Source organism: Schistocerca piceifrons, chromosome 4 (genome assembly GCF_021461385.2).
Source record: "Schistocerca piceifrons isolate TAMUIC-IGC-003096 chromosome 4, iqSchPice1.1, whole genome shotgun sequence".
Taxonomy (NCBI): Eukaryota; Metazoa; Arthropoda; class Insecta; order Orthoptera; family Acrididae; genus Schistocerca; species Schistocerca piceifrons.
Genome location: NC_060141.1, coordinates 145848795 through 145868079, shown reverse-complemented (window position 1 = coordinate 145868079; position 19285 = coordinate 145848795). Strand labels below are relative to the sequence as shown.

General features: G+C 41.8%; 1 protein-coding gene across 7 annotated transcripts in view; it reads right to left on the bottom strand.

The window, feature by feature from the left end:
- Positions 1 to 19285, bottom strand: part of LOC124795403 (cellular tumor antigen p53-like) — a 145763-nt gene that overhangs the window by 53404 nt on the left and 73074 nt on the right. For all 7 annotated transcript variants that reach the window (XM_047259423.1, XM_047259420.1, XM_047259418.1 and 4 more), the window contains exon 5: positions 18273 to 18459. In XM_047259423.1, the coding sequence (XP_047115379.1) occupies positions 18273 to 18459 (187 nt within the window). The remainder of the gene's footprint in view (positions 1 to 18272; positions 18460 to 19285) is intronic.

Below are 19285 nucleotides of genomic sequence, written 5' to 3'. Positions count from 1 at the left end.
TTTAGATCATCCATGTATAGCAAATGAGTGATTTTGTGTGGGTATGTTCCAGTAATATTGTATCCATAATTTGTATTATTTAGCATGTTGGATAGTGGGTTCAGAGCAAGGCAGAACCAGAAAGGACTTAATGAGTCTCCTTGGTATATTCCACGCTTAATCTGTATTGGCTGTGATGTGATATTATTTGAATTTGTTTGGACATTAAGTGTGGTTTTCCAATTTTTCATTACTATGTTTAGGAACTGTATCAATTTAGGATCTACTTTGTATATTTCCAATATTTGTAGTAACCATGAGTGGGGTACACTATCAAAAGCTTTTTGGTAATCAATGTATGCGTAGTGTAGCGACCTTTGTTTAGTTTTAGCTTGATATCTCACCTCTGCATCTATTATCAGTTGCTCTTTGCATCCTCGTGCTCCTTTGCAACAGCCTTTTTGTTCTTCATTTATAATTTTGTTCTGTGTTGTATGTGTCATTAATTTCTGTTTAATGACTGAAGTTAATATTTTGTATATTGTTGATAGGCATGTTATGGGGCGATATTTAGCTGGGTTCGCTGTGTCTGCTTGATCTTTAGGTTTCAGATATGTTATTCCGTGTGTAAGTGTATCAGGGAATGTGTATGGGTCTGCAATGTAACTGTTAAATAATTTAGTTAGATGTGAATGTGTTGAGGTGAACGTCTTTAACCAGAAATTTGCTATTTTATCATTTCCAGGGGCTTTCCAATTGTGAGTAGAATTAATTGCTTGGGTGACTTCATGTTGCAAAATTATCACTTCAGGCATTTGTGGTATCATCTTGTATGTGTCTGTTTCTGCTTATTATTATTATTATTATTATTATTGTTGTTACTATTATTATTATTATTATTATTATTATTAATGTGCTGCCGCACACATTGATAAATACTGTATCAATAATGGCCCAAAACCTCTGCACCACCATTTTAGTGACTTACGATCAACACTATACAATGACATGAGTTGATACGCCTAATCTATCCCTTGCATTTGTTTGTTGTTATCTATAATGTGGGACAAAGAATATTTTCCCTTGTACCGCCATTTTGCTTTCAACTCTCAGTGGTTATTTAATTTTCCTGGTAACTGGAGGCAAGTGTCACAATTCTACTGCCCTTCTACTTGAACACAAACGTACCAAAATTAGAGCTCCTATGGTCAAAGCCATCTCTTTTGAATTGTGTCATCTGTCATTTGAGACATACCCTCTCTTTTTCTCCTAAATGTCGCACAATCAAGTATGTTGTATGTTTTCAGAACCTTAAGTAAATGAAGGGACATAAAGTAATTTTCAAAATATGCAACTGAATATTTGTTCCTCAAATGTTTTGTCAGCATTGTAACTTCTGTTTCTACTCCTATTCATAATTCTGAGGGGGAAAAGCCACATGGTCATGAGAAATGAATATGTTAATTTAACGTAACTGATAAATAAGCAGAAAAGAAAAGGAAAGAAAAATAAATAAATAAAGCCATGTACATTGAAAATTGCATGTGCACAAAAGCAACATTGTGGCCTAATGGGACTGGGACATCTCATATCCATTTTACTACGTTACTTAAAATCAAATAACATAGTAAATCTGTTTACATTACCTAAAACAATACAAAACCAGATTAAAAACCTCAAAATACACACAGGAAGTCCTTTCAGGGCCCATAAACTCTTAAAGATGAAATGAACAACACAAAAGTACAACTGTATGTCGTTTACTGTCCCCTGTGGGCAGTGATATTAGACTATCACAGACAAAGTGTTTCCTGCACTACAATGAAGATACGCAAATACCATGACAGGGGCACAAGTGCATTAATAGAACTCTATTCTGTTTTATGGCTCTAGAAAGTGGATGGGACTTTTAAGTCCTGTTGGGCACGAAAGGATCTAACCCAACCACCTGCAATTACACTCATGTTCAGAAAAAACAAAGCACCTTGTACAACTAGAGATAGGATGTTCATATTCACAGGACATGAACATTAGAATGTTCTGCAGAAATAATTAGCATTTCAGTCACCTCAGTTCAGCATGTGTCCTGTTGCCTAGTAGGCACAGGGTCTGCCATGGGCCCTGATAATTTGTCCTTGCATGGTGGCACTGCATCCATAAGGCGTGAATGGCATCCTGTGGTATAGTCAGCCGTGCTGCATTCACCTGGTTATAAAGTTCATCTGTGGTGGTCGGCATTGGGTCACAGTGCTGTACCTGCTGTTCCATCATGTCCCACACATTTTTGATTGACAAAAAGTGTGGTGATCTGGTGGGCCAGGACAAAGAGCTGATATCCTGCGATACCAAGAAGGCAAACTTTTATGGAGCTACATGTGGTTGGGTATTGTCTTGCTGAAAAATGGCATCTGGTGTGTTGTGCAGAAAGGGTGTGGCTACAGGTCGCAGGATGTCATTCACATAGGTCACAATAGTTACAGTGCCTTGGACTTGTACCAACTGTGATTTATGGTTGTACCTAACAGAACCCCACACCATAAGGCAAAGAGCCGTGCTGTATGTCTTGTGCGCATACAGTCAGTGTGATGCTGCTCCCCTGGTCTGCAGTGAACCAAAGAGTGGCCATCATTGTCAAACAAACAGAACCTGGATTCATCCGAAAACACTATATGATGCCGTTCCTGTCCCCAGAGATATCGTTACATACACCACTGCCACCTAGCATTTTTATGCACATTTGTCAAAGTACTTGGAGAAGTGGACAATGTGCACATAACCCATGCTGTAATAAATGGCAATAGACTGTCAGCCTTGATAGTGTATAATGTGATACGCTGTTCCACTGTTTTGCCAGAACTGAGGAGGATGCAGATCTGTCCTACAATGTTATTCGGATGAGGTGTCAATCTTCTTGGGGCTTGGTCTGGGTGGTGCAACCTGACCCAGCTTGCCATGTCTATGGCCTTCCGTGAACCATTCTGCACATATCTGTTGCACTGCCAAAACACTTTGTCCACATGAGCAGCATTTTCCCAGATGGATGTATCACTTTCTCACATGCCAATAATGCACCCTCTTTCGCACTCACAGATTTGACAGTACATTTTGTGCAAATGTCTGTGTGGCATTCAGCACATCTGCTAAAGTCACACTGATCTGTTACTTTCAGTTTATACTGACAAGAGCCGCAGGCACATTTTACCGGTAGGTGGTGTTGCGCTGCGATATTTAGGTTGACCTTAAACCCGCAGGTTGACATGGTTCAAATGCGTCCTATCTCTAGTTGTTAAAGATGTTTCATTTTTCTGAACATGAGTATTTTCATCATCATTTTTCACTTGTTCTCAAAATTTCTTACATTTATATATTCTAGAATATTTAAAGTTTGTAAAAATAACAGCACTCTCCACCCAGGAGTTCAGTTATGTTCTGACTGAACATTAGTGTCAGTAATAAACATCGTTTAAGTGATATGTGTTTTACTTCACTGACAGACCTGCTTTTGGATTTGGACTTTTATTGTTGTTATGATGTGACATTGTTTGGTGTAGATGCTAGGTACTTCAAAACATGTACTTCACCATGGCTCCAATTAGGCAATGTACAAGCCATCACCTCCACTGACAGGAACCAGAATACAAGCATCGTTCATTCAGCCTGTATATTTGCAAGACCATTGGAATCCGGAGCAACAGTAAGTCAGTCGCATGTCAGGCATCCATCAGTGGTTTCTGGAGACACTTGTCAATACCCAACAACATGGCTGAAGGGATTCAACCGAGTCAACAAATACAACAGATGGGATGACACAATGTGTTCAGCAAATCTGTACTTTGACTTGGAAGGCACAACACACCAGTGATTCAAGAACAATGAAGAGAAGCTCAATAGCTGAGATAAATTCCAGGCTGAATTGAAGAAAAAATCTGTGTGATAATCAGCTGCAAGTGCACTTAGTGGAAGAATGACTGAAGAACACTACCAAATGTCTACAGGTAATGACACAGTCTCACACACAGAATGTTTTGGACCTAAGCCACAATGTGAATCCTAATACAACAGAATCTGACAAAATCTCACACTTGGTTAAAGGAATCACAGAAGACATGTACAAGCTCTTCTGATAAACCATGCCCCAACAAAATAGGGGTTCATCAAATAGTGCCAGCACATTGAGGAAACACAACAGAAAAGAGTCGGACAAAGAGGCATGACTGACTGCTGAATGTGCTCCCAATGGCCGTAGTGGAAGACCACCATGACCTCATCTCTTTGTACACCACATTGCAAAAGAAGGCATATACACCACTATGTGGCAACCAAAAATGTCATATCAAGTAAGCAAGAGATTAGCAGCAACAAACTTTGATCACATACCTCCAAAGGTAATAGAGAATGTTTAAAAAAAGCTGTGTCAGTCTTTAGCACCAATCTCTAACCTCATATCAGAAATAATGGACTCTGAGCACTCGGACTTATTCTGCAGCCATCACACGACAACCCGGCACTTGCCAGTGCAGGAACAACCAACTCCTCCGTGAAGTATAATGCCCCACAGAAGAAAAAGCATTTGGAGGACAGTGGACAACAAGTTGATGTGTTTCATCTGTGGACGCCCTGGAAACATATGTTACTGCAGAAAAAGGAGAGCTTGTGATGACTGTTACACCATCAGATGTCACAACAATTCTATTCATGCTAGTCAAGTGCAGAAAACTGTAGTCCACCTGTTGGACAAAGCTGACTGCCATACACTGGATGGGGTTGCTCCCCAACACACTGTAGCCATTCCCTGTCACTGTATAGCAGTGTCAGTCACTCGCCTAGCCACTGAATTCCAAATAACTAAGCAAGGTAACCATCTTTGGAGATGAGGCCACCACAAATGAAAATCCTCCGTAGACAACAGCCACAACGATGTTAGGAAATCTCACTGAAGCCGTCATCAAGTGCCAACCTATCCAAATGCTAATGTACTCAGGCGGCTTCCTTTTCTGTAATGTCGAATGCTTATCATCATCACCTAACGAAGACTACATTCCATTATATGAAAGCGATTGTGCTGAAAGCTGAAAATGGGAAATCCATCCAGCTGACAGGAATACATATTGTAAGAACAACAACTGATGACATAATCAAATCTGTCATTTTAGCAGAATGTAATTATAGCATTAGTCACAGATGGGACTTCCTGTAGCCTTCACAAGCAGTCATAGGATGTGGAAGACCAGAGCTCTGGATTAGTGAAGCTATTACAACAAGCACACACAAAAGAGATTGTTCAGGGCAGTTGTTAATTGTTTGCCACTGAAGATGCTGTTTTTTTTGTCAACGAGACGAGTTCCACTCATCAATCGAGATGCTCAGATGAACTGTGAAGCTTGTTTTGTTGATTGCAAAAAGCTACTGAGACTCACAAAACGGAGCTACATGGCAGCAACAATCATAAGCATTTTAGATGGTCTAGGAGAACTTTGCATCACTAACTGTCATGGGCAGCTGTGACTCATCCCTAAAGGTACATGTAATAAAGATAGCAGAACCAGTCCAGGAAGCGCAGCTTACTGTCATTCATGAAGAATCATTTTTCACTATGACTGCAGACAATGCAGAGGAAGAAGCTACTCTCAAACTGTGATTAGGATCTGGCCTGACAAAGGACCAGTGTCATTGATTGTTGGCTATTCTGTATCAATTTCTGGATGCTTTCAAATCCAGAGCAAAAAAAAGACAAACTAAGTGGTCAGTCATAAAACACTTTATCGACACAGTGGATGGACAACCTACTTCAGCACCTTATATGGACAATGTGTCTTTGCTATCTGGCAACATCTCTGATTTTTCAGACACATCTGAAGAACATGTAAACTAACAACCATGCTGAAGCGTAGTCATACAATGTAGGCTTTCATGGCCGGTGTTGTCTTCAGTTGAAACTTCCGGGCTGAGAGACCGTGGTCGATGTATAAAATTTCCACCTAGCATTTTGTCTCCATCTGCGAGAGACATCTTCTGAGGTCGTCCAGCTACAGCAACTGGATGACCTCAGGAGATGTCTCCTGCAGATGGAGACAAAACGTTGGATGAAAATTTTATACATTGACCATGGCCTCTCAGCCGGAAGTTTCAACTGAAGACATGCTGAAGTGTGTTTGGACTGCAGGCCTTTGCCTAAACCTGAAAAAGTGCCTCTTCGTCATGCAAGAAATTAATATCTTGGGGCACCTAGTTAATGGAGTCCACACCAGTCCAATGAAGATTAGAGAAGTAACAGATTTTTCTGATTTCTCGGCACATTCGTGATTTAAGCTTCCCCGGAATATGCTTGTACTACCAGCAATACTTGCCACATCGCTTGCAAGACCTACTGCAGGCAGACATAAAATTTGCCTGGAACAAGGTGCAGGAAATATCTTTTCTTGTCCTTAAGAAGATGCTAAGATTTTCTACAGTTCTAGGACTAGGACTATATGGCAAGAACACAGAGACAGAAGTTCACACTGAGGCTGGCAGTGGTATCGATGCTGTTCTAGTGTAAATTCAGGAAGATGCTGAATAGTTAACACACACTTCCAGAATACCATCCGAGTCTGAGATGAACTTCTCTACAACCGAGAAAGAGTGCCTTGCAGCTGTTTGGCCCATCAAAAAGTTCTGGCCACATTGACTGATTGACTGATTAACTGAAGGGTGTTATGGGACCAAATAGCGAGGTCATTGGTCCTGCGATTCCAAAGTTACTCACAGAAGAGAGAAGGTCCGCTACAAGTGGGCGGATCCAGGCCAGGGCCAGCAATGCTATCTCTGGGCTGGCACGGTTCTGACAGAATGCTCGATAACCACAAAAAGATGGAGAGTGGATGCAAGTATGTTTCCTGAAGAGCAAGACAGAATGCAGAATAAGAGGAAACGAGTTGTTGAATTTCCGGTAGGTGATGGTAATATCTGTTGCAGTTCCACTGGATTATCATGTGGCTAGAGTCCAGGATAGACATACAGAAGCTGATGGGAGGTCATGTCACCAGGTCAGTGGTTGTCACCGACGAGGATGACGTGACATCCATAAAAACTGGGTCTGGTTTGGGATGAGGAGGAGGGGGCGAAGCCGCCCCCCCCCCCCCCCCCCCCCGAAAAGTCGCCGGGGTAGCCTCATCCTCTGACTTATGCTGCTTCTTCTTATTCTTCTCCCTCGGAGCAAGGGAGGTGGTGTAGTCAGCAAGGGAGGTGGTGTAGTCAGTAAGGGAATAGGTGGCAGTGATGTCAACATCAGTCAGAGAGCAAGCAGCTTTGGGGCCCTCGGAGTGTGGTCCCTCATCAACCCAAGGTTGCAGACTTCCTATCCTGAGAAAGCTGGGGAGGGATGTTCCGAGAGGGAGTCCATCCCTAGCAGGAGCCTGAGAAGAGGAGATCTTCCATGGCGGAGGAAGATGAGGAGGACGACGAGGAGGACCAGTTACTTGAGGGGAAGGGATGGGAGCCACTGAGGGTGGGGAAAGGGAAGGGGGGCAAGCTGAGAGTACGGAGAAAGGGGGAGGAAAGGAAGAAGTAATGGCATCAAAGGTAAAGGAGAGATCGACAGGGTGAAATCTGTCAAATTTCTTCTGAGCCTCAAGGTAGCTGATGTGGTGGAGGATCTTTATTTCCTGAATTCTTTTTTTCTTCATATACACTGGACACCCTAACAAGCCGGGAGAATGGAGACCACAGTAGTTTACACGGTTAAGTTGTGGGGTGCAAGGGCTCCCAAGTGAAGAGGGCAGCCACAGTCACCACAGACGGGAGTGGCACTGCATCACGAGGACTGTGTCCAAACTTGAGTCAACGGAAGCGACGCATGGGAGGGGAAATGTCTGCTTTCATGTTGCATCTGTAGACTATTACCTTGATCTTCTTAGACAGAGTATCTCCCTCAAATACCAGCATGGAAATGTCAGTGTTTACACGATGGTCCTTAGAGCCTCTATGGAGATGCCGGATGGACTGGAGGAGAAGGTCCCCATGGAAATTACACCCTGTGTCAAACTGAGTGACTTGCAGGAGTGACAGTCACAGGGATGTCTCTTAACAATCACAGGCACAGAGGGAGGCCAAATGACTGGGAGAAGTTGTCTTTATATGGAGAGCCAGATCTCATCTTGCTTAACAATTCAATTTCACTGAACTTGTCCTCAATATGTTTCACAAAGAAAATGGGATTGGTGGCGCCAAAAGTCTCCTTATCAGTCCTTGTACAGACTAGGAAATGTGGAAAGGGTTTCGCCCCAAGCTGGAAGGTCTGGCCCTCCTCCCAGGGGGTGGTCAAAGAGGGTGAGGCCACCAAGGCAGAAACAGGAACTGAGAATTATTTCTATGAAGAGACGCAGCTACAGACAGCGGCTAGAGAGTTTAACATGTTTTGTGTGCCAAATGTCCACCTTGGTACCACCCACTCTGAACAGGGGCTCACCTTGTGAGTGCCACTCAGCCACACAAACAGCTGCTTGGAAGGACTGTTGTTGCCAGGAGTTCTGAGCTCTCGAAAATATGGGCAACCATTCCTAGGCGTGCACAAGGCATTCACAGTGCAGGTACCAGTTGTGTGATCCCTGTGGTGTCAGGGGGCTCAGCCAAGTGTTTCAAAACAGCCCCACCACACAGACTGGCTATCAAGCTGGTGACCTAGCAAGGAGATGAAAGGGCCATGGGGTTGGGGGCAGAGGGAAACCAGTGCCAAAGACACTTCCCCATCTGGCTCACACTACAGATTTCAAATTTAGAGATGAAGGTCAAACCCCTGAGGGGGTCCAGGGAAAGAAAAGCCAAAAAGGAGGAGGAAAAGCAAACCAACCAAAACCACAAGACGAAGCAAAGGCAGGAGGATAGCTGGTACGACATAAAGAACAACACCAAGAGAGGGAAAGGAAGGGGTAAAGCCAAAGGAATAAGGCCATGGAAGGAGAAGGAAGGGGAAGATGAAGCAGCCCAGAAAAGAAGAAAGGCTGCAATAGCTTGGGGACCAGTGTGCGCCACACATGTATCCTCCAGAGAGCTGTAGGCCTCCTAGGGTTGTGACCACATTGGTTTGACAAATCATTCACTACTGTGATGGACAACCATTCTTTATGATGGCTGACTAGCCTAAGGATGTGTCAGGTCTACTGGTGAAATGGGCCCTGAAGCTTCAGGAATACACTGTGGTGCTATATAATAGTGGATGCAAACACGAAAATGCCGACTGTCTTTCAAGGAATTCCTTGGCGAAACACAGTGGCATGTATGAAATCCCAGTCATCGCTGCACTAAAGGAGAACTGCAGCAAACAAACAGAACATTCTATAAGAGGAACTGTGATTTATTGGACCAGAAATGGTTGTTCGTCATCCCAGTTCATCTACAGCCAGCAGCCCTGAGGTATTTTCATGGTATTTCCACATCTAATCATCTTGGAGTCATGAAGACTGAAGACAGAATCACGTGTAGACATCAATGAGAGGTCTACCAATCCTATGCGAGGCACTGTAAGGAATGGCACCCACAGAAGCAAATGCCACAATTATCCAGGGCTCCTGGTAGCAATTCCGCCTGCAGCAGTGCCAGTCCACCTACACCTGCATCTACATTTCGCAAAACATCTTGCAGTGTGTGGTGGAGGGTACTTTGTGTACCACTGTTACTCCCCACCTTTCCTGTCCTGTTGCAAAATGGGTCACAGGAACAATGATTGCTGGTAAGCCTCCAAGTGGGCTCGAGTCTCACTAATTTTACCTTCGTGGTCGCTTTGTGAGATATACACAGGAGGAAACCACATATTTACTGACTATTCCAGGAACATACGCTCTCAGAACTTTAAGAGTAAATCACACTGTGATGCAGAACACCTCTCTTGCAGCAGCTGCCACACTGGAGTTGAAATCATCATCTCCATGGTGCTTTCATGCTTATTAAATGAATCTGTAGCAAGATGTGCTGCTCTTATTTGGATCTACTCTATTTCCTCTTATCAGTCCTATCTAGTACAGATCTCAGACTGACGAGCAATATTCAAATACTGGACGAACAACGGTTTTCTAAGCTGCCTCCCTCATTGTCTGATTACATTACTTGAGGATTTTTCAAATGAATCTCAGTGTGGCTTCTGTCCTTACTGCAATTAGTTTTATGTGGTCATTCCATTTAAATCACTCTGTATGCATACTCCTTGATATTTTATTATGTAACTGCTTCCAGTGATTGTTCTGCAAACATTTAATCATACAATAAGGGGTATTTCTGTCTATGTGTACACAATTTGTTACATTTATTTATGTTGAAGGTCAATTGCCTCTCGCCTCTCCCTATACCACATGTTCATCCTCTGCAGATCTTTCTGCTTTTAGCTACCATTTTCTAGTGTTGTGACTTCTCTATATAAAACAGTATCATCTACGAAAAGCCCTATGGAACTTCTGATTTGTCTACTATGTCATTTACATATATTGTGGAAAGTAATGCACCTATAACACTCCATTGGGGTACAGCCAAAACTACTTTTATGCCTGAAGACTTCTCTCCACTGTTCTGTTTGCTGAAAAATTTTCAATCCAATCACTCAGTTGGTCTGATATTTTGTACATTCATATTTTGCTCATGAGGCAGCAATGTGGAACTGCATCAAATGCCTTATAGAACTCAAGCAACACGGCATCTGAAACTTCCTGGCAGATTAAAACTGTGTGCCCGACCGAGACTCGAACTCGGGACCTTTGCCTATCGCGGGCAAGTGCTCTACCATCTGAGCTACCGAAGCAAGACTCACGCCCAGTACTCACAGCTTTACTTCTGCCAGTATCTCGTCTCCTACTTTCCAAACTTTACAGAAGCTCTTCTGCGAACCTTGCAGAACTAGCACTCCTGAAAGAAAGGATACAGCGGAGACATGGCTTAGCCACAGCCTGGGGGATGTTTCCAGATTGAGATTTTTACTCTGCAGCAGAGTGTGCACCGATATGAAACTTCCTGGCAGATTAAAACTGTGTGCCCGACCGAGACTCGAACTCGGGACCTTTGCCTTTCGTGGGCAAGTGCTCTACCATCTGAGCTATCGAAGCACGACTCGCACCCGGTACTCACAGCTTTACTTCTGCCAGTATCTCGTCTCCTACCTTTCAAACTTTACAGAAACTCTTCTGCGAACCTTGCAGAACTAGCACTCCTGAAAGAAAGGATACAGCGGAATATTTATCACTTCTGGAAGGTTCTCAAAATTTCTTATGTTTGTATATTCAGGAACATTCTCTGTTTGTATAAATAATAGCACTTCCCACAAGGAGTTCAGTTCTGCAAAGGAGTTCAGTTCTGTTCTGTCTGTACACAGGTGTCAGTAATAAACTGACTGTTGTATTTCATAGATAACGCTGCTTTTGGACTTGACTGTGTTTATGACTTGCCAATATTCTAATGCCCTTAGTTATCCAAATCAGTTGCTCATTAGTAGTACATAAGTGCCTGCATTTTTAATTGAAAGAACCTTTTAAAGAAAGTGATAAAGGTTTGAAATGTATTATATTTGTTGTTCAGGTCTTCCACATGTAGACATCTTGCCAAGTTAGAGCTTCAAGATTGACATATTTGCATTGCAAAGAGATTTGCCTCTAAATCTTTTGTTTACTACACCTTGACTGTCTGTTCATCATGTTCTGAAAGAGCCTTTTCACCTGAGAACAATCTACGAAGATCTAATACTGTCCCTGTGATTCTCTGAACTCTCGTTGTAAAGTAATGAGCATCCATCTGTCTGGAACAACCTACTAGCCGTGAGGTATAGATGCCACTTCCCCAAAAAACTTGCTCAAGTTAAAGGAAGAGGCTGCCAGGAGTGATAAATTTTAGTGAAGGCTAAGGACAGGGTACAAGTATGTCAAAAACCATGTAACGCAATGCATCTTGCATGCCAACATTGCATCGTTCAGATTGAAGGCAAGGTAAAGCTGTTTTCAATCCAAAGGTTGGTTTAAGCACCACTGTGTTTTACTAGGCATGATTCTGATGGAGGTGGTATGCACGGCCTTTGAACTGGTTAACAACTCAGATATAAGGAAACTGAAAGTTTAGCATGGGCTCCACACCATGGTGCAACTTGGCATTTTAACTAGTCAAATCACTGTCAGATGCGAAAGTACTGACAAGTGACAGACTGGAGTGACTGAGAACTGAACCTAGTTTTGTAGTGTGACACTAGTTAGACACTGAACTACACGCGGGTAAAGACATACTTTCATGTAGGGGATATTTACATGGGATGACATGGGGCACCTTAAGTGTTTGACACCGTCCTAAATAGTGAATTATACGGGAACTTCCTGCGTATCTGTTCATTCGCCAACAGCACTCCACCTTTTGGTGAGACAATGTGCCACTTCATTGCTTCCAAATTCTGTGAGAATTATCTGAGGTCATCTGACCTCAGTCCTACCAAGCACATTTGGGATACCACTGAGCAAGACAATCACTTCTTTGACACTAATCCAACTGACCTTTGCTAGGTGTCAGTGGTAGTCACATGGTCACAGATCAGATGACACTCCAACATGTTTGGTTTCTCATAGGGTCCATTCCACAGTACATCAATACCGTTATCAGGACAAAAGGGAAGGCTACATATTATTAAGTAGATGTTTAATTAGGAACAGCTCACAACTTGTAGTAGTAATCAACACAAGATGCACCGTTTTATCAGATTTTTGTCAAGGGCTCTCTGTAACTTTAGTTTCTAGATTAGGAATATGTTTGTCAACAATATGCAGTCTTCAGTTACTTTTTTTATTTTCGTGTTTTAGTCTAATGTATTTTTGGAACTACAACTCCATTTTCAAGAGTTATACTGATGTTATTTTATTTTCTTTTTCTGTGGGGTAGAGGAGGGGGGGGGGGGGGCACTATATCTGTTTCTGTTTATCATATAGTGATAAATGAATGACATAGCATTAGCTTTTTACGAAAAATGTCCTAGACGAGATAACAAAATAAAGTATTTTTAATAGCTACCTTCATTTGGTCACGAAATGTTAATATTCTGCATTGGCAAGAAACTTCCACATTTGCACTTTCATTCCCACAATATAACATGTTTATGACTGTTCTCCATTATTCAAAAACACATATTAATTTGAGGTGTATACAGGGCTGCCCCCCCCCACATTTATGTGTATGTTTGGCAGGCCAGGTACACCCCCTGCCTCACCCAGGAGGTTGTTTGTAAGCAGGAGAGGCAAGGTACTGTGTATAGTCAAGACAGCAGCAGCTGCCACAATGTTCAGGAGTACCAAGCTCGCTACTAAGTGGCACGAAAGTGACAGCACACAATGCTGCAGTCGCAGGCAGTAATTTACGTTCACTTGATCATGTGATACTGCACATGTATCCTCCCACAGGCACGTACTTAGGTCGACACTCTGCCCCTTGAGGATGAATTATATCCTGAGCTCTGAGCGATCAACAAACAGCTGCCTCAAGTCTCCGCTACGGACCCCATCTACTGCTGCCACTCCTGCTCCCTGCCAAGGTGCAGCCCTCGCCATGAGCCACGGCCACCACTGTGTTTCCACCAGCTGCTCTGAGGGCACTACTTTACAGTATTTGTTGTGACTGCCCAGAAGATCATCGTCTCATGGGATCCTGCCAGTACAGCATTTTCTTTTTCACCAGTTGACTGTCTACTTGGTCCCAGCCTCATAGGACGGTGTCGTCACAGCAACTGCTGCCTATGAGTTCCCAGCCTCGTGGGCCTGTGTCATCATTAATCTTCCCTGGTCCTCACGAAATTGCTGTTCTCAAGTTCTGTAGACATTATTCTCAGAAGTTCGGTCCTCGTAATAAACAGTCGTTATTTTGAAGAGTGCATTTCACTACATTCAGCCACACCATTCAGCAAAGGAGATTACATTATTGTTTACATAAACAGATGAATAATTCAAAGCAGTCGTAATTGAAAATTTTTAGAAATTAATTTTCCATTGTTGCATATACTGCATGGTTTGGCACGCTTATTAGCATTATTCATCACAATTTTCTACTTTTATTGATAAGTGTACAATTTATACATTGGAGTAATTTAGGAAGCAATATTATAAGATTGATATTCGTTTGTGAAAACAAATGATATGAAATAGCCTACTGTGTAGAAATGACTGCAACTGTTGTATGAGGTGAGGAAATGGTGGACTGGAGATCTAGCTTTAAACTCATTGGGAGAGAGAGAGAGAGAGAGAGAGAGAGAGAGAGAGAGAAAGAGAGAGAGAGAGAGAGAGAGAGAATATTGTGACTGAAGATGGTATGAAACTAAAAAATTCCTGGCCTATTAGGAGCTCAAACAAAATCGGCTCTCTTGCAATGTGTACCGCAAAATTAGAAGCATATTAGTTTTTGATGCAATTTAGTAAAGAAGAAATAATCAGGTATAAGAAACTTACACATTAACACTGTCACTGAAACACAGACATTTCTGCATAAAGGGGAGGAAATAACATTTTCAACTACTGAAAGTAGAAAATGTGACCACTATGGAACTGACAGGCACATGTATTTACATTGTGACTGATTGCCCATCCTTATGGAAGAACAAGCTACCATGCAAATAGTTTTTCCGATGGAAAACAGATATCGCAGGCAATGCTCAATGCTGGTTGACCTGTCTGTGCCACAGAATTGGTGACAATGTTGTTTTCTTCAGTAAAGTGTTGTGAGCTTTGTTATCTATTAGCAGAAGTTCACCCTGTGCCAAATGTGTTCGTCCCATTGCTAGCTGTAGCTGAAGCTCAGCCTTAGTTTCTCGAGAGGAATTCTTCCCAAGTTTTCAATTGCTGAACTCTGATTGGCTCCCGTAATTCTACAAAGTTTATTTCTACTGTAGGGACAATTCTCACAATTATATGCAGAATAAATAAATGAAATTGATGGAAAGTAATACTTATAAATGTTTCTTGTGAATATTTGTTTGAAAGCAGACTGTATTGCAGTAACACCTTTCTGATAAACTGTTGGATTTGTGTGTCACAAAGTTTACACAATCATCGTCCTCCATGCTGTGAGATCTGATAATGCATGCCTATATGGATTGGAGGAAAAGGCTGCTATTCAAAACATATAACAAATTGTTCTTAAGCTTTATAAAACTAGTTGTGTTCTCTGCTGTATAACTCTGCAATTCAAATGGCTCTCACAGCACTATGGGACTTAACATCTGAGGTCCCCTAGGACTCAGAACTACTTAAACCTAACTAACCTAAGGACATCACACACATCCATGCCCGAGGCAGGATTCGAACCTGCGACCATAGCAGTCGCACGGTTCCAGACTGAAGCGCCTAGAACAGCTCGACCACCGCGGCCGGCTACCTCTGCAATTGTTCAGTTTCTATAAAAGTTCTGACAGCTGGATCAACAGTGTGGCTGAGGAACTGAAATGCCATTTTCACATTCATTTTCTGGTATGACTCTGGTTACATGTGAGTATCAGTGATTTTTAACAACATTCTGCCTTTTATGTTCTTTTTATCAATGCTGTACGTTTTTCTGAGATCTCCATGTGAAACAACAGCATTGTTGAAAGCGGAGTTGCCATAAGTAGATTGTTCCAACTTCTTTTCAATAAACATGGGGCATCATAAACAGCATGCATTCTTCAACCATTTACAGCAAAATAAGATCTTTTAGGAGTAACCTGCAAATGTTTGAGCACACTTTGATCAGCAGTTCCCTGATCACATTCAAAAGACCATTCTGCATTACATTTCAGTCTTTAAATCCTGGGATGTGTCCTCTACTGCAAGGATATTTTAAGCCAGATTAGCACTGAGCAAACAAAAATCAGCACAAGTTGCATACCATCATGTGTAAATGGTAGCTGGGTAGTGTGTCTAATGTTTTCCATTTAGTGCTTAGCCATTTCACAGCACGAAACACTTTAATAGTGAACACGTAATACCAATATTTGCAAGTTTGCAGAATGCAATGCTTGTTCTGGCATGTTCTCTTCCATTCACTGCCATGTAGATGCTTGTGGAACAGGTACCAAGTAACAGAAAAGAATGTCAGAGAGCACTAACAAATTGCTCACTGAAGCCAGTTTTACATTGGAGTGAACACCAGGAAATGAGAATTGTCTCTGGTGTAAACAGTGGGTGAGAGCGAGCAAACAACATTCAGTCATTTTCGGTATGCATTTGCTGGTGTTCAGCTGTTTGTTAGACTTATAGCAAAGCATCCAGGGAAACTCACTTCTTTTCTGCTTCAACACAGAGTATTCATCTGCTATTTTCCATCCGAACTGCTTATGCTGATCACTGGTAATTAATGTTTTGCTTTTGTTTTTCCTCTCAAGGAGCCACCAAAAAGGAGCCATCAACTGACATTTGTGCAAAGTTTTGAAATAATGCTAAAGAAAGCTGGAGCTGCAATTCAGTGTTAAGTGCAATACCTCCACGCATTTCATGCATACGTACAAACTGAAATACTGCTTACTCATCAACCTACTACCTATTGCTTGCTTTGTCAAAAATAGTACACAAAATAATTCTATCTCAATAGCAAATATTTATGTTTTAACTATAACTAGTGTTGTTATCAAGTGAAATCTATGTGGGGATGATTAATGCAAGAAACAATCAAAAACAAATAAACAGTGTTCGTAGAGTAGGCAAGTTATGCTCCTCCTTTCCTGTTCTGCTCCCTTGCATCCAGTGTGAATGCTTGTTCACAGGTAACAATGAATGGTAGTGAACACAGGTGAACTGTCCGTGAATGTCGTTTGCATTTTCTTCCATTCGTTGCGACGTAAGCAATGCTTTACATTCATTCACTCGTTTTTGCTTCTGTTTTAGTATACAGCAGGCTATACAATGACAAAATGTTATCATATGATGATCAGTGTTATGGAAAAGTCAGACTGCTACTCACAGCAAAGATGACACATTGAGTTGCAGACAGGCACAAAGGAAAGACTTTACACACTGTGCTTTTGGCCGAAGTCTTCTTCAGAAAAGAAAGGAAAACACACACACACACACACACACACACACACACACACACACACACACACACACACACACAAGAAGGCACACTTCTCACACACATGACCACTATTGCTGACCGCTCTGTCCAGACTACTATCATCTGATTATTTTTTCATGGTTGGAGACCTCAGTCATTATGTACTTTTTAAATTATATTATTGCTGCCAAGTCACTCTATAAGTTTTTGTTATTTCTTTATTTCACTTTCACAGTTTTAGATGTAGAGCCATTTTCAACTGGACTGATAGAAATAAAGTAATGTTCCTTACATTTCTCTTTGTACTCCATACAATTTATTGGTTTCAGTTTTTCTATTGTACTTGAAAATTGCTTTAAAGCCAAAATGTACTAACAGTCAAATGTCAGCAATGATTTCATTTAACAATGAGAACATATTGTTCCTGTGCAAGAAGCGTGGATGCCACATTATATCAACATCTAAGTCTGATAAAATTTAGACAGGATCCAGTGCTTAGGGTTCATTACTAGTTTTTACACATAACTAATACATTCAATCACTTGAATTCAAATTCCACTTCCATAACCTTTCTTCATCTTTGCAGGAAATCTGAACATATTTAGTTCAAGATTTGTTCTTCTGCTCTTTCCACAAATGCTTTACTCACAGATATGGTGACTCTATTCACTAGTGATGCTACCTCAGAAACAGCTGTCACAGATGCCAGACAATGGAAGGCGACTGGGGGCTGCTTGTACTCTGCCAAGGTTGCCCATATTTCAGCGAATAATGTGCCATCTAGTCATCGGTGTACAGGTGAGGGTGTGATGCTATCGCCGCCTGGTGGCCGTTCCCTAACGAGTGTTGCCCGTCAGAGCAACTGGTCAGTTAATCCATTTTTTAAGTGGTTTGGGTCGACAGACTAATTAAAATTACTTGGATGCTGTATTCTATTACACGCTGCTCCCATGTTAGCACAACAGCATTCAGCTGCCCATCGATTAAGGCTCAGTCAAACTGTGAGCATGCTACCTGCGAGATAAGCACCCAACATTTCTGCTGTAAAAGAATGTTCATTTTCAGTGTGCCAAACGGCATACTGCCAGGCAGCTCGCACATAGTGCTGCAAGCTCCGACTACAGAGACGCATTTCCAAGATGTTATATGTCCACTAACAAATAATTTCAACCATACTGTACAGAAGTAAAAATCACCAACACTAAAACGCGAACCTCACTCGTGAAAAAGGGTTATAAATAGCTTACTAGTTACACTAGTATTAAGAAGCTGCTTGTAATATTTATTACCCTTTCCATCCTTTTCATCTTCTGCTACGTGAGTTATGCATCTTATCACTGGCTCCTGCTGATCACTGGAGCTTACATACACTGCGAGAGCACGTATGTACAGGCCCGAACTGTAAGGAATCAGTCGAAATTGCACTGGTATGTTTTTGTTGATATTAACAAAAATCTTGTTCAAGTCTGTTGAGAACTGTGAAAAAGTATTAGAGTCTATATTAGAAACAAGTGAAAATATGTGTGTCACATAAATTATTTATTTATTTACTGTTCATTTCAAAGGACAACTGTAACATCACAAAATTATATTACATGAAAAGTAAAAAAGTTAAAAGAATAATCAAATACAGCAAGTGAGAATAATACTATACTGCACAGACATGGTGACTCTAATGTAAAAGTATTAACATCATGTGCATATGCCCCCCCCCCCTCCCCCACACACACACACACACACAAAACCACAGAGAGGGAGGGAGGGAGGGAGAGGGGGGGAGGGAGAGGGAGGGGGGGGGGAAGAGAGAGAGAGAGAGAGAGAGAGAGAGAGAGAGAGAGAGAGAGAGAGAGAGAGAGAGAGTGTGTGTTATCAACATGTATGTATACATATTCAAACAATGATAATATAGTGCTGCATTGTCATTTATTTAACTTCAACTGCACAGTTTTCCTCAAGCACATTAACAGTGTAAAATACGATACTGCTGCATTTGAAGACAGCCGCTTGTTACTGAACGTGTTATTGCAGGATGCAAATGGCCATCTAACATAAGGGAATAAGCATTTCTGAGCTGGTCTTACAAAGGAGAACATATATGTACCATCATTTGCAATAATACTCCAACAATATTGGACAAACACACAAATTGCTACATGGCTCTCCATACCTGGCTCGGTACACTGTTGACTGACTACCACATTCACCTCCTTAATGGACCACAAATATGAAAGCTACATGGTTTGTGTATTACATTACCAGAAAACGCACCTATTGCTCACAGGGAGTATGCAGTGACTGTTAC